The sequence below is a fragment of the Acomys russatus genome, chromosome 10, assembly GCF_903995435.1.
Source record: "Acomys russatus chromosome 10, mAcoRus1.1, whole genome shotgun sequence".
Taxonomy (NCBI): domain Eukaryota; kingdom Metazoa; phylum Chordata; class Mammalia; order Rodentia; family Muridae; genus Acomys; species Acomys russatus.
In genome coordinates, this window is record NC_067146.1 from 45,276,810 (window position 1) to 45,292,504 (window position 15,695).

The following is a 15,695-nucleotide window of genomic DNA, read 5'->3' on the forward strand; positions in this document are numbered from 1 at the left end:
GATGATGATTATCTGAAATTGTAAGCTGAAACAAACTCATTTCTCCCCTAAGTTGCTTTTTGCCCATGTATTTTTATCATAGCAACTAAAATGAAACTATGACAGTGGGCATTAACAATTTGAGAGAACATGATTTTAATTATTTTCCTTGGATTTTCATAATTTTGCTTGAAAATTCCAATATCATATAACAATAATAAAGTGGGGAAATGTATATTTACATATATACACATTTACATACATATGTTTATAATTTTGATAATATAGTAATTCATAAGATTAGGCCATTATTTTTCTTATATAGCTTTGTCTCCAAAATAAAACATTATTATTAACAAGGAAATTAATCTCTTTCCTAGGAATCACTGAGGAGAATTAATATGGTAATATTCATACATCAAATATAAGAGAGGTTTATATTAAATAGCCACTAGATTAGAAGATAAAAATGTTTGCTTGGGCATTTCCTGCATATGAAAATAATGCTTATTGTTGTCAGTAACTGGAGAAGAAACTTTAGGGGAAGGATATTTTTAAGGTGGTAAAATGATGAGTACATGGTGGTGAAGCTACCATTTTCCTGATGTGATCAAGAGACATGAGGGTGATGGAGCACTTTGGGCAAATGGACCATGGTTAGGAGAAAGTGTCCTTCAGGGCTGCAGGATCTTGGTTGGGTTGGGGTGAGGGGCAATGGTGCCTTTTCCGCTCTGGTGTTTCTCCTACGTGGTCTAGAACCTTTGCAGTGACTTCTCCCTACAGGTGCCTTTCAGGTGCCTTTGCATTTGAGGACACTCAGCTTCTCTGTATAGAGGAACATTTTGGAAGAGAATATAAGGCCTGCTAGGCTTGTGGGAGGCTGCTGAGTCACCTGTGATTCACAGATCTGGCTTTGGAAGTCTTCAGGCTGTGATACTACAAAGCTTGGTGATCTGTTAAAAAATGTCTTATTGAAATCCACATTGGAACACGCTCTGAATGGAACATTAGGAACAATCTCAGGATGACTAATAATGAGAACAAAATCAGGAGACTGCAACCATTCATCTGCATGATGCAGGCCTCATGCGCTGACTCCCTGATTCTGTCCTACTTCATAATGATGAGCTATGTTCTGTGGACATTAAAGCCTGGGCTTCAACACAAACTCAACCCTGTTGTCTTCTCTCAGGACCTTGTGTATCGTGTCCTGTATTTTAAATTCAATGTGATCCTGGAATATAGTCATTTCTTGTAATTATCAACTTAAAGATATAAACAACGACACCAATGAGACCTTCTCTGAGAAGCCCAGGCTTTTAGTAAGTCTTGTCCTTTGCTTGTGAAGAAGTTATGCCTGGAAGGATGGAGTCTCCCCTATCTTCTTAGTGAATCATTTCATGTTGAAGGCTTAACTTAAATATTTTAGTTTGAATTGACAAGGGCTCCTCAGCAACTGGACATACACGAACCATGTCTTACGGCATATCTTAAACTCACCAAGAATGTAACATAGAAACTCCATTTAGATATAGTTATGTAAGATGCTTTTTCACACACACACACACACACACACACACACACACACACACACACATATATATATATATATGTATCTCGAAATGCTTAGGTTTTGACCTACTTTTCATTGTATGAAAGGTTGTCATATAATATTGTTACTTAAATATTTGCAAAGGTTATATAATTTGGAAAGTCAATTAGAGGCATTAATTTTTCCCTGTCTTTAGTATTTATTGCATGACTCTTATCAAACAATCGCTTTTTGAAAGGGATTATTTAACAGTATTAAAACTTTTGGCTTTTTGCTATTTAGTAAGCAAAAAATTAATTTTTAAAACAGAACATATTAGTTATTTTCAATATTACTTGATGCTATAAGGTCCTACAGTTAGATAGCCATTATTTCACTATTAGTTTTTGTGCATGATAAGAACTACTGAAATCTGGTCAACTAAATCTTGAGTGAAATAAAATATTTCAATTTCATCCACATGCTGTACATTATATCGCTGTTAGGAGACAGTTGCCCAACTCTAGCCACCTCAAGAACAACCTCTGTCTTACAGACAGGGATAAAAGTAAGTTCATGTTCTCAGAGCCCAGAACCAACTCGTACCCTGATTCTTGAGGTGTTCCATGTTCGTCTGTTACCCAGCAAAAGATGTGTAATGAGAAGTTGATGATCATCTAAACTAAGGCACACAAGTCATAAATGTATTGCCTATCATGACGTTATTGGCTCTGTGCAGCCTGTCCACACCTTTGTTCCTTTATCATCTTGAATCCCAGGCCAAAAGTTCAGGAGGAGACTTGACTATGAAAGTTGAGTCTATGATCCTGAAACTAGGTGGCCTGGATAAGGCCTGGTTGCCCATGTTTACTCCCTTGCTCAGCCCCGTGTGTCAAAGTATGATTCGACAATGCTACAGCCTGCCCTACTTGCTACACCCTGCCCCACTTCCCTTTGCTTTGGGATTCCATCCTTTTAAAATTCTGTGCAATTTCTCTCTGGGATCAAAGTTCAGCTCCCAAGTCTGTTCTGTGGCCCCGATCAATCAATCAGTGGCTGCCTGAGTAAAGTAAGATTCTGTCATCTGCTTAAACACTAAGATGAGCGTTCAAAGTCACAGGCAGCTCCAGAGTCTGTGCTGTTGTCTCTGACTGGTCAGTTTTTGTGGCTTAACTCAAATGCAGATCTTGCTTTGTGGGACTCTTGTGATTGTGTGAGGTGTTTTGGTTTTTCGGACCCCAACATCTCTAAAGATGCACATCCTATTCCCCACTACTGCACCAGTGTTAGTTCCCTGTCTTTGTTTATTTGAACTTTAAAAACATTGACTTAAAAAAAACTTATTCTCTTTTTTAAAAGTTTATGGTTAATAGGGAAATATAGCTGAATAGAAACCAAATCAAAACCAAAATTTTGGTTCTGTGTGTATTGGACAGCTCAGAAGAGGAAGCTGGATGTAATTTTTGTCCATGAAGGAACCTTCTGTTTGGAATGGCTTCTGTGTGCTGGGCAGCACATGCACTGCTCAGCCAAAGAGGGTCAACAAACCACATTCTGGGGGTCAAAAAGGTTGAAAGCAATTAAATTGCAATATCTTTTCTGGCTGGGCATTTATTTCCCATCTCATGTTGGAAGGATTCATTCCTGGTTCTCCAGTTCGCTGTACTCCAGAAAAAAAGGTTACGCATATTGGAGGTAAACTAAACTTGCAGCATTCTCTGATTCTGTTCTTCAGAGACTGAGTTATAGTCTTTCTTATTTGCAAGTTAATGTATCTGCCTTGACAGCTTTTGATTGTTAAGTAAACTCTGCCCTGGAACAGCTGTCAGATAAATTATCCCATGGGCTGTGTTTAAAAGAAGTGCCCTCACCAGCCAGTCTAGGCCCTGGCTTTTAAGTCCACGCATTTGTTTGTGTATGTGAACTTGCATCATGAAAATAATGAAGGCTGGGTGTAGCAGCCATGTTTGTCCATTTCTCGCTAAACTCCTACTGTTGTTTTTAGGGTATTTTATACTAAGACACACACTGAAATAGATTCTACACTTAACCTTCTACATCACATCAAGTGTGTGTGTGTGTGTGTGTGTGTGTGTGTGTGTGTGTGTGCTGTGAGCAATGTGGGACTTTCCTTTTGTCGACCTAGTGTCTAACCTCAACAATTTTGTGTTGTGCTAATGAAAGCAACCCAGTTTTTGGCTGTAAATAACATAGATAGTGCTTGTTTACTTTGTTAATTCAGAGGAAGCCTCAAAAGTCTCAATTTGAAAGAATTCTCACATGTATGTAACCACATACATACATTATACTGTGTGGGAAAGAGGAAAATATATAGGTTTTTGGGGTTTTTGTTAGTAATGAAAGCACACATTTTTCTTTCTATGTAAGAATAAAGACTTCTGTAAATGTCATTTTTACATTTTTTATGTGTGGGAAATAGAATTTGAACCCATGGCTATCATAATCTATAAAACAGAAGTTATGGCCAGAGTTGAGGGCTCCTATAATGTGTGATGATTAGAATACCAATGTTTCAGATCATAGAATTTGAAATGAGTAAGAATTCTGTTCCTTTTTAAAGAACAAACTACTTTGCTTCTTTGAGTAAATTTAGGCAACTTAAGGTCATTATACCTAATTCCTCACCTCTAAAATAAGAGAGTTAGAATTTATCTCAGTAGACATTTGTAATAGTTGAAGACTTTGTGCAAACAGTGCAGTCATAATAGTCCCTGAAATGTACATGCTGCAAGTCCAATTAGTTGTTTTCTGAATCTGCACTCCATATGTATAAGGATACATATGCATGTTTTCTGAGATGTCACTACACAGAATTACATGGCCCATCTATGAGTGGTGTTTTGCATTCAGTGCTGATTCAGAACAGTCCATCACTGCCTGAAGTTCTGTAGGACAGGCTGGATATAGCTTAGGAAAATCAAGGAAGAACCATTTCAGAGGTTTTGAAGACTTTAGTTTAAAAGAAGAACAACCTGAAACAGCCTGTTAGGATGGTTTGGGCAATGGGGGTGAGGCTGAAGAAATTAAGTTAAGATTTCAGCTAGCAGGAAACATGATTATAGAATGAGACAAAGTGACATGTTTGTGAGGCATCCAAAGTGACTGCAGAGACAAAGCCTAATGGGGGAGAAGTGTTTTCACGTAGATTGGTGTCCCAATGTTAATAAGCATTTTAGGAGTTTGCAAGACTAGGGATATTTGATTGCACATATAATCATTGAGAGAAAAGGACATGAAGAAGTTTTTGTCATGACATTAAATAATGCTTATGTGCTTACATTATATTAAACTAAATTTTGTGAACTCATTTGCAATGGCCAAGGAAAAATACAAATGAAAAATGACAGGAGAGGTCCTCACTAAAATGAATGGGGATTTGTAATGAGCAACTGTTAAGTCAGCTCATTTGGTTCATAGAAACACCAGCAGCAGATTGTGTGGCCATGTGGGACACCCCAGTTGGCATCAGGCTCTGCAGGGATGGTGCTGGAGGTTGTAACCAACTGTGGTGCTGAATGATAAAAGGCAAAGGAAAGGGCTAAGGGCTACAGGGAGCGAATCCCACATGTGACCCCACCCCACCCCACCCCTGCTTCCCATTCCCCAGCTAGCTAACATGGGACTCCACTTTAATGTCCACCAGAAAGCATTTTGATTATTCATTTGGAATCCAGAAACAAATTACAGCAGTTTAGGCAGAAACTATTAACCAGTCAATTTAAAACATGCAGATGAAACAAAATGAGTCCAGGATGACAGACAAAGTCCGCTTCAGGAAGCCTTTCTGCTCTTTGAAAACTGAGAATATGACTAACCGTAAAGTGGATTCACACACATTCAGGCAAAGGCCAATGGAAAACAAAGGCACAGATAGAGGATTGGCAGAAAATGAGGTTTACTATTGACATAGCTTTGTTTTCTACTCCCAAGCGTTTTTCCTTTTCACTCTGGTTAGTGTGATCACATTTTTCTCTCATTTTCCCAGGATTCCTCTGGATAAAATAAAGATTTTATCCAGCATCTCACAAGTGGAAGGAGCTTCCTTCTAAGAAAGCAGCAGTGTTACTGAAAATGCTTGAATTGCCAGTAATTTCAGAAATGAACACTCGTGGAGCATCTTCCCCATCTCCCAATCATCCTGTGACATAAAGTAGATTACAAGTGATTTTATTACACACAGACATGCATACTCACCTGCATATTGTTACCATGTTTTAAGAAATGCATATTTAGTAAATTTGTGTGTCTCCTAAATCTTTGGGTTACTTAATGCTATTTTTACTCAATTTCAGGGACACCATGGGAGGTTTATTATATAACAAAAATAGAAGTAGTTTGTCATTGGTAAAATATTTATAGCAAGTAGAACACTTTACTTTTGAAATATCTTATTATTTACATTTATGAACATGATATTTATAGACTAGCACAGTTGAAATGGCTATTTAGGCATTTTAATTATTCCTTGCTCCTTAAAACATTATTGTGTCTTTCATTTCGTCTGGGTTAAATACAAAATTTTTGCTTAAAAGTAAAGGCACAAACAGAGAATTGCCTCAGGAGAAGGCACAGGCAGAGAATTGCCCCAGGTAAGGGCCTGCAGTGGTCCAGGAGCCTCTTGATGTCATTGCTCTGCTACAGCCATCACTGCAGCAAGGCAAGTCCTCTTCCCTTTGTTCTGTGCTGAGGCCCACATTCTTTTGTCTCCATGGTAATTGGTAGTGGAGCAAATGCAGAAGGATGTGTCTGTTTCAATATTTTCTCCCTACTAATAGCAGTGATTTTAGATATTTCACTTATTTTTACACAGGACTTACCCACACCAACATAGGAAGAAGCACAGTTGTCGTTGGGGTCAAGTTCTTAGAGCAGTGTGACTCCATTGTTCTAACCAAGCAAATTCTTTCCTCTGCTTAGCTTTTAAGACAATTAAATCGATAGCTTGACACTTTCTACTCAACTGTTGCACTTTACAATAGATTAAATGGGATGTAATTTGTGCTTTTCTGAGCTTGAAGTTCCTCAAATATGTAAAAGTGAAATGGATTATCATTTTTCTTTCTTTTTGAGAACAGACTATTTTGAAAGATGTTATGTCACCTGCAAATTGACCCTCAAAAAGAACATTAATTTAAGAGCTGCTTTATTCTATCAAACTACATGAAAATAAAACATTTATATGTTGTTGTTTTAGAATTTTGGCTATTTGTAAACCATAAATCACCATAGGCATAAATAATATTTTTCTTATTCAATAAAATACTTGCCCATCTTTGTAGGTATATCGATGGGTGCTTCCTGTCACATTGACTCTGTAGAGAACATTAAACACTTGGAATCTTGCTAGTAACAGTGAAATGCATTCTCGGGACCTAGGAGAATTACAATGCTTGCTTTTTTGCTACGACACTCTATAAACATTTTAATTTGAATTATAGAACTAACCCTTTAGATATTCGGACAATTTTGTTTAGACCAAGATGGCCTTGGATCCACAGAGATCTGCCTGTCTCTGCCTCCGGACTCCTGGTATTAAAGGCAGCGCCACCGCACCCAGCTAAGAGCTTGGGCATCTGAACTCAGTTGCTAATGTTCATATGGCAAGTACTTTCTCCTAACTGAGCCATCTCTCTAATCTTAAGTAGATTCTACCACTGAGCTACATTTCCACCTCAAGCATTTGTTCTTTGAAAACACGTATGTGTTCTTTAAAATGTTTGAAAATGAAATATGTGTGCTCTAGCGATCTGCGCTCTTTATTATGAACAGCAAGATCTTTTTATAAAGCTATTAGGATAACAGCTTAATAACTTTTTTAAAAAATGAGAAAACTTTGAAAATTTCTAACATACAGGTTTTCATCGTAATACTTTTATAGGGTCTTTGCTTCCATAGATAAAGGGTTTAGTACTTTATGAATATAGTATTGACACTTTAATGAATACTGTAGCAGTCTTTGCTGTTTAGAATCTGTAGAGATCTTCAAATTGCTAGAGCCTTCAATTTCCCTTTCCTTGCCCTCCTTTCACACCTGCCCCACAGTCATGGAATCCTGTGGGATGCTGCCTGTGCTGGGTAGGTGTACACATAGCCATGCTGACCAGCATCAGTGAACAGGATATCTTCCAGTGTGGTTCAAAGTCTTAGTCCTCTTCAGTCATCGTTCCAGTAACTCCCAAGCTGAAGACCCACTGTCAGTAAACAGATAGCTTCCCACTTCCTTACACAGCAAATGAAGTGGAGCTAGTTATCTCAACGGCTTTCTCTAGTCCTTCTCATCGTTTCCACTTGTCTGAAGAGTTGTAACATTTTCCTTCCGGTTTTCATGGAAGAAGTATCTTCCTGTAGAACCATGCATCATTTCCCTGTTTATTTTGCCATTTCTGAATTCATTCCACACTTTTTTTACCTTCTCATGTTTATGATAAAGTCTGTGTGTTGGATGCTAGAATTAATATTGTGAAAATCATGTCTCAGAGTGGTTTGTGTCAATTGCTGTCTTGAAAGAATATAAGTGTGCCTAAGAGATGGGCCTCTGCTTGGCGTTCTCAAACTGGCCAGAATTCTTTCATGTTTTATCAACACAACTGGAGAAGCTAAAACAGGACTATTAGAACACAAAGATTAATAAAAGAGCATCATACAAATTAACGGGCAACAAAATATTTTAGCGACACAGAAACCTTGAGAAAATGAAGATGCTTGGGCCAAGGTACAGCTGTCCGTTCTCTGGACAGTCCTGCTGAAGGAGGACTGCAGGACCATAGGAGACAATGGGTGGACACCAACAACCTGGAGATGGTCTGTCTCCATGGTCTCTTTGCTTCTGCTATTCTTTACCGCAGGAAGCTTTTGATGTGTTTGTGATTCGGGACACTTGGACCATAGCAGTCTTCAGAGGATAAGCGTAGGAGAAGAGCGCCTTTAGGATAGTGTATACCATCTCCATCATTGCCAATAAATGATGGGGTCTCTCTGGCATATCCTCCACATTTTTTTTTTTTTTGAGACAAGGTTTCTCTGTGATAGCTTTGGCTGTCCTAGACTCACTTTGTAGACCAGGCTGGCCTCGAACTCACAGTGATCCACCTGCCTCTGCCTCCCAAGTGCTGGGATTAAAGGCGTGCGCCACCACGCCTGGCCCACCTCCACTTTTCTGTTGACCTTTTATATAGAAACAGGCCCATAGCTCTATCTTGTTAAACAAACAAACAAACAAATGGGAGCCCCAAGGCCTCCTCCATTCCTTTTCAGACTCTACACTACCTCTCATTCTGCTCCACGACAAAGTAGACACCTCTTCTCTCGCTTTTTTGGGGGATGACTTCATGTAGATCTGTGATCCTTGGAAGTTGTTTCTTCTGGTCTCAGAGCTTCTGTGGTCCCTTTCTTTGGTCTTAAATGCTCTTCTCTTGTCACAACTCATACCCCCTACTCGCTTATTAATGGTTGCCTCCAGGTTTCTAATTACTGTTTATTTCCTTCCTAGTACTTGACCTGTAGGGGTTGCTCCATTGATTTGCCCATGCCCTTGCTAGGCACTGTAACCACCAACCTTTGTATTTCATACAGGCTTTACTTCTGACAGGTCTGAACCCGTTACATTCAGGTCTCTGAAAAGCACCACGAATTCAACAAAAGCAAAATCATTGATGGGGGTGGAGCTCAGCAGTAGAGCACCTGGCCAGCATGTGCATGGTCCTGGGATCAATTTCCAACAACTCAGCAAAACAGAAACAAACTAGCAGAGACCAACTTGTGGAAGCCTCTAACCTATCCAATGCCTGCTAACCATGTAGCCAAATGCTTGCTGCCCATCTGCTCCTGAGAAACTTCCCAAATCACCTGTCAGTTCTTCCACTTGGTGTGTCCCAATGTACCTGTAGTCTTGTGCCTACATCAGAATGTCATTGAGCTAATTACTTCCATGTAGCTTCCCCACCTTTCCCCTGCCTTCCTTTTACTATTATTGAGTTAACTGAGTAATTGTGATTTTTAAGCTCCTATCTCCCCCCTCTCTTTTTCTGCCCCGCCCTCCAACCGCCATTTACTTGGTGTTAGGAATATTTATAGTCTCATGTTTGTAGGCGTCTACTGGATCTTGTTACTGCCCAGCTCCTCATCTTCTAATGGTCCGATCATATTTGAGCATGCAAACAGAATCTTCAATAATATCACTTAAGAGTTGGCTTATAGCATGTTTTTGGCTGAATTACCCCCGTGCCCAATTCCTGTCACTTCATTACCTAAGCATTAGGATGGTCTCCAACTAGTAAAACTTGATGAATTGACTTGAGAACACCATTCTTTTGCTGGAACCTCTGCTTGACCCTGCACACGCTGGCAAACCCTATCTGCCCTCCTCCTCCAACCCTGCAGGCCCTGGGAAGCCTGGGAACAAAGGAAGGGCCCAAGAGCCCAGTGCTACAGTCTTGGCAGCTCATGCACCCTCCTCCCCTGCTGCTGACAGCCACCCAAGTGGCTGAGCCTAAGTGCTCAGATCTTGACCATACTTGGGCACAAACCCAGCTCCTTGCTGACCTGTCATCACCCCTCGCCTACAGTTTACAAAACTTCCCTGCCCTAGTCCAAGAAAAAGACTTCCTCAGCCCTGATCTTTGAGATTGGTGATCCCACCCCCAGGAGCAGCGCCTGATAAACTTGCCTTTATCTGCTTTAATCTGGTGTAACTTGGCCTAAATCTGCATCACCCAGAGAAGGAAAAAGCCTATTACTCATGTTCCTTCATTGTTAATTCCTTTAACCTTGTCAGATCCTACTTGTGTTTCAAATACCACTTTTTAAGCAATTACTGCCACGAACATTTGAAGGGGTTCATGATGGTATGTCATTTCAAATGTTCAAGTTTAGCATGCTCGTTATTTCTAACTGTAGTCACATATTTGCACCCAGTCTTTTTTTTTTTTTTTTCTCCTACCTTTAGCAAGCCAAAGAAATTCTTTTGGGAGGAGTGTTCTATATGTATTAAACCTGAGAAACAGCCTTGATCACAAGAGATGGGTAATTGGAGTCTAAGTGAACCCGAATATAAAGAAAATCTGAAGTGACCTTGATCTTCCACTCTTTCCTAGTCCCTCCCTTGTCTCTTGGTAACATTTCTGGAGTTTCTATTTTCAAAGTCCAGATACTCTTTTTGTCCTGTTGATCCCACCACATACATATGTTGTACTTTGTCTTTTGTCGTTGAACTCCACTCTCTTGTGAGAGTTTCCGTGTACGTGGAAAATGAATAAAACATTTATGCTTTTCTTTTGTTAATTAGCTCTTACACTAATGGGGTTCCTGGAGGCAGTCAGAGAGCCCACGTAAGAATGGAGGGGAGTGGGGGCTGGTGCTCAGTTTTTCTCCTACATCTGTCTTTCCATTCCTTAGTGTTTAGGCATTAAATGACTCTCTCTTGGCACCAAAACCATTTTCCCATCATCACATTCTTCTTATTCTTGTTCTCCTTTGCCCAGACCTAGTTTTAAACCCAACTTGTCTTTTGCTATTCTTTCTAGCATGTGCTAGTGCTTTTCAGACAGTGTTACAGATAGAGAATATGAAAATGTTTTCAGTGGTATGTGATATAATTTATTACATGTAAATGTTATAGTCTCTGAATTTTTTCCAGCTTCTGGAATATTTTAAGAAAATTAGATAACAGTTAAAAAAAAAACATCTATTAAAAAAACTTGCCCTTCAAAAGTATTTTTGGTAGCTTTTCAGTTGGAGCAGAGAAGAATGGATAGATCCCAAATAGCTTCTCAGCTCACAAGTGAATGGTTTGCCTCTGTGAACATCTCTAGTGACAGTGCACTTGGATGTGAAGGTGATGCAGACAAGTGTTCAGGAAGGGACTCTATGCACTGCCCCTACACACACACACACACACACACACACACACACACACACACACACACACACACACGTATACACGCACACACACACACACACTCACGCTCGTACACACATACACACACATAGGCTCACATTCTCTTTCTCTCTCTTTCTTCCCTTCCCCCTCCCCAGCTAAGGCATGCCTAACACTTCTTCCTACTTGTCAACGGTAGGAATTATATTTGAGAAATGATTCATTCTCTCTAGAGTCTAGGACTTAGTAGCTGTGTATAGCCATGGAAATCTGACTGGAATTAGAAAGGTCTGTCTGTAGTCTTTGCTTCTGCCCATACACTAATGGGATTTTTTTCCTAATTACAAAAGTGAGCACCATTTTATTTATCTAACAATAATAGTTAATACTGATTGGGTTAGTGTTTAAACTGATTTTCAGATATGTATACTCATTCATAATAGCATAAATTATAAAATTGTGACATAACTCACACCATTTATTTTGATGGCTCTGTAAGTTATATTTTATTTTGTTTTTGTTTTTTTGTTTTTTTGTTTTTGATAGTCATTTATCTTTTCTCTCCTAGTCATACAGAATTATTGGGTAAATTTTATATTGATTTTATTTGTGCTAAAGCATTCATGGTTTCAATATATTTTATTTACTAAGCAATTTGCTTCTTGTGTAAATTGGACTGTTTTTATATAGGCACTTCATTATCTTTATCACTGATGCTCAGTTTTCTCTTTCTCTGTCTCTCTCTCTCTCCCTTCCTACCCACCTACCTTTCTTTGTCTTCCTTTTTTCTTTCTTCTCTTTGACTTTTATTTGTTCTCCCAGATATTGTTTGATCTCCACTCCATGTTGTACTTTCTTTCCTTTATTCTGTTTCTGAAATGAAGTTGATAATTTGATGAACTGTTGGAATTTACTGTTGAAGAAAGAAAAGACCCACATGTTTCATTTTCCTTGATTCAAAGCATATATACTCGAAGTTCAAATTCAAGCATCAACCCTCTTCTAAGCATCCTCCCTTGGGTTGTCCATATGCCTTTAAATTGCCTGGATAAAAGGCTACACATTTTAGACTTGCAGCACGATGATACTACATAGGAACGTATGTAGAGCTTTAAGCTGAACATTAAACTGCATCGGTTAGAATGGTGAACATTGGCTGCTGTCTGGATTTAGATGCTTCTACAATGTACTGATATTAGTATTTCATGTTTCAAGATACTGACTGCACTAATTACAAGAGCGTATCTGAAAGTGTTTGAACTTAAATGCTGAAGGAATAATTTTCATGAGTAAAATACTGCTATAAAAACTGCAATACTGGTCCAGTCGCTCAGAACCCCAGAGTGCTACACTGGGGAATAAAATGTCTTTAGCCATTATTTCACGAGACATTTGTAACCTTATAACTTGTAGTAGATGAAGTATATGACATTATTACTAATACTTGTTTCATGTTCAGAAGATGTAGTTTATATGTGTTTTTGAATGCTGTACTTAGTAACTATTTTCATGGAGTTTTATGAGTGAGCAAATGTTTACTCTCTTGATTCCCAAGATGCCCTCATCATTTTTCTCATTTTGGTTTGGGAGCATTTCGACATCCAGAAAGGATGTACACACATACAACTGTAAGAGCCAAATAAAAACGAACAACTCCCAAACATTTTTCGGAAAGAAAGTTCAGCAGTCTTTTTCAGTGTGATGGTGGAGTGGGAAGGTGATCTTAGTGGGAACTGGGAGGGAGAGTCAAACCTTAAGGACACGAAGTACATACATAAAATATCCCTGTGTTAGCATTGTTGGCGGGAAATCTGATAGAGCTCTTTTCCTTCTGATTCCACAGTATCAAATCATGGGTGGATAAGATGCAAGAAGACCTGGTGACACTTGCAAAAACAGCCAGTGGCGTGACTCAGCTTGCTGATGTGAGTACTTCCAGCCATGGATTTTGTTAATCTGCTCCTTAGCTTGAGTGCTGCTATGCTTTTTAGGACACTAGCTTTACCTTACAGACACTATATGATTTCTCATGCACTTATCATAGCAAAGATTTGTGGTAGTTCCTGCATACCGCTGGCCAATGGAAACCATAATGGCATGGCTAACAATGAAACTGTTAGCTCCCTACCCAGATTGCAATTTAGATGCCATGCACTTTTTAAAAACTCTGCCTCCAGTTTCCAGGATGTATTTTAGAATTTCCCCATAATGGTGACTTAAAGTCTAGTTAGAGTGTCCTCAATGTGAACACTTGTTCAAACTTGAGGATAGATTTTACGCTAAAATTATTTGAAAAGTGTTTATAGAGGTTGTTCCTGCTTACTAAGAAAGTAATATGAAATTTAGAACTTTATCTTGTTTTCCTAGGCAAACAATGATGCCTTTGAATTTTACCCTGTGATGTATTAATTAGATGAAATTGTATAAAAAAAGATTCCTGGTTGGGGGTATTGATTGAAAATGGTCACATTTGAGAATTATTTTATTATTTTTATTTTTTTTAACTTTAATGTACATGAAAATTAAGTTAGGACCCAATTGTAAACATTAATTTTTAATAATTGATACATACCTATACATGAAAGTAACATGTGTCATTTTTTAACTACACCCATGTTTTACCTGCAACAAGTCGTATGAGGTCAAGTAGGGAATTTTACTCTGGACATCAAGGGAAATGCTCAAAAAGTTTTGGAGTTTGTGGCATTTTGCAAATTAAATTTCCCAGTTAGGAATGTTCTATGTGCATAGCAATATTCTTCTTTGGGAGAACATGGAATATATAGTTAACTTACGTATCAGAAATTCCCAAAGAAAACCTTTTAATAAATACTTCAAAGATTATCTTAGAGTGTCTTCAGGAGACAGATGCAGATATTAAACCATGGATGTATGCAACATCCCTTGGTTATGTTCCATATCCCTAATTTGAAAACCCAAACCTGAACTATTTTCAGATCTTAACTTTTGGCAGTGTGGGGGTGACGCCCATGTGTGACAGAGAGCAGTTCCAGCACATGATACTAGTCACGCTGTTTGACAACCTTTGAGGGATAAAAGAAATGCATCAATTGTAAATGAATTTCAGTTTACACTTCTGTCCCATCCCCGGGATATCTCATTACGTATATGTAGATATTCAGAGATCTGAGGAAACCACGTTCAGTCCCGTGATTCTGAGAAGGTACTTACCCTGTGTCTGGAAGATATCTGGGCATGAATTGAGTTTCTCGTCAGTATTGATGGTCCCTAGTGCTTGAGCACACAGATACAGGGTGCTCTGTAAGCTCCAGCTTTTGAGTCACTTCAGAAATGTGTGAGTATGTGCCAGCGTATTAGGTAGTATGTGAACCTCTATTTAGGGATAGGATTTGTAGAAGCAGATTTTTCTTTGTTAATTTCCATTTTTATAGATTTAAGTTAACTACAGGGAAAGCTTTCATTCAACCACAGAGACAAATGGCAGATTCTACTGTTAAGTTTTATAACTTTCATTGACAAGATTAAAAATGAGCCATTGCTGGGGGCCTCCCCTCCTTCACTCCTTCTTTAGCCTTACTTCTCACCTTGCTGACCTCCTTGATGCTACTGCTGCTGTTCCTGTGTGAAACTTTTCATGCTGAATTTGCTCTCTCTTTTTCTTCAAAAATCATCATGAAAGAAAGTCTCATCTGGTCTCTGCTGTGCTTTTCTGTATAGGATAGATTGCTTAGATGATTATAGGTGTTGATGGGTTAGTAGGACAACATGGAATAAAGAAGATAAAGTCTAGATAATTATTTCTTTATGAGACACCTGTTATAATATAGTGACAGAGAATTATAAAGAATTACATGATACATAACATTGGAGGATCAGAGAGAGGGAGGGAAGGAGAGGGGAGAGAGCCATTGCTGGAAAAACAACTCAGTCTTAAGCACAAGAAGAGATATATGACCCTCTCTGACTCATTTCTTTTTCTAGCAAAAAGGTCATGATGTTTGAAAATGGGGCGGGAGTTGGGGGTTGTTTGTTGATTTGTTAGCTGAGTTTAGTTTTTTTAACCTCTCATAGGAATTTAAAGTTAAAATTAGCTAAAGAATTCTAAAATTGAGAGTGAACTTTGAGCTGAGATTGAAGGCCTCTTGCTCAGGGTGTTCTTTTGTTTGATTTATGTGGTGCTGGGGATCCCATGCAAGGCTTTGTGCATACTCACTGGGGTGTGCTAGAGGAAGGTTGGACCCCCCCCTGCCGGAAGTTGAATACATAGTAGAATTTACTGGGTCCCAGGATTGAAAGTCACTATTGTAG

At 38.8% G+C, this 15,695-nt stretch overlaps 1 protein-coding gene across 3 annotated transcripts in view; it reads left to right on the top strand.

The window, feature by feature from the left end:
- Positions 1 to 15,695, top strand: part of Cacna2d1 (calcium voltage-gated channel auxiliary subunit alpha2delta 1) — a 430,688-nt gene that overhangs the window by 69,568 nt on the left and 345,425 nt on the right. For all 3 annotated transcript variants that reach the window (XM_051152078.1, XM_051152080.1, XM_051152079.1), the window contains exon 2: positions 13,249 to 13,330. In XM_051152078.1, the coding sequence (XP_051008035.1) occupies positions 13,249 to 13,330 (82 nt within the window). The remainder of the gene's footprint in view (positions 1 to 13,248; positions 13,331 to 15,695) is intronic.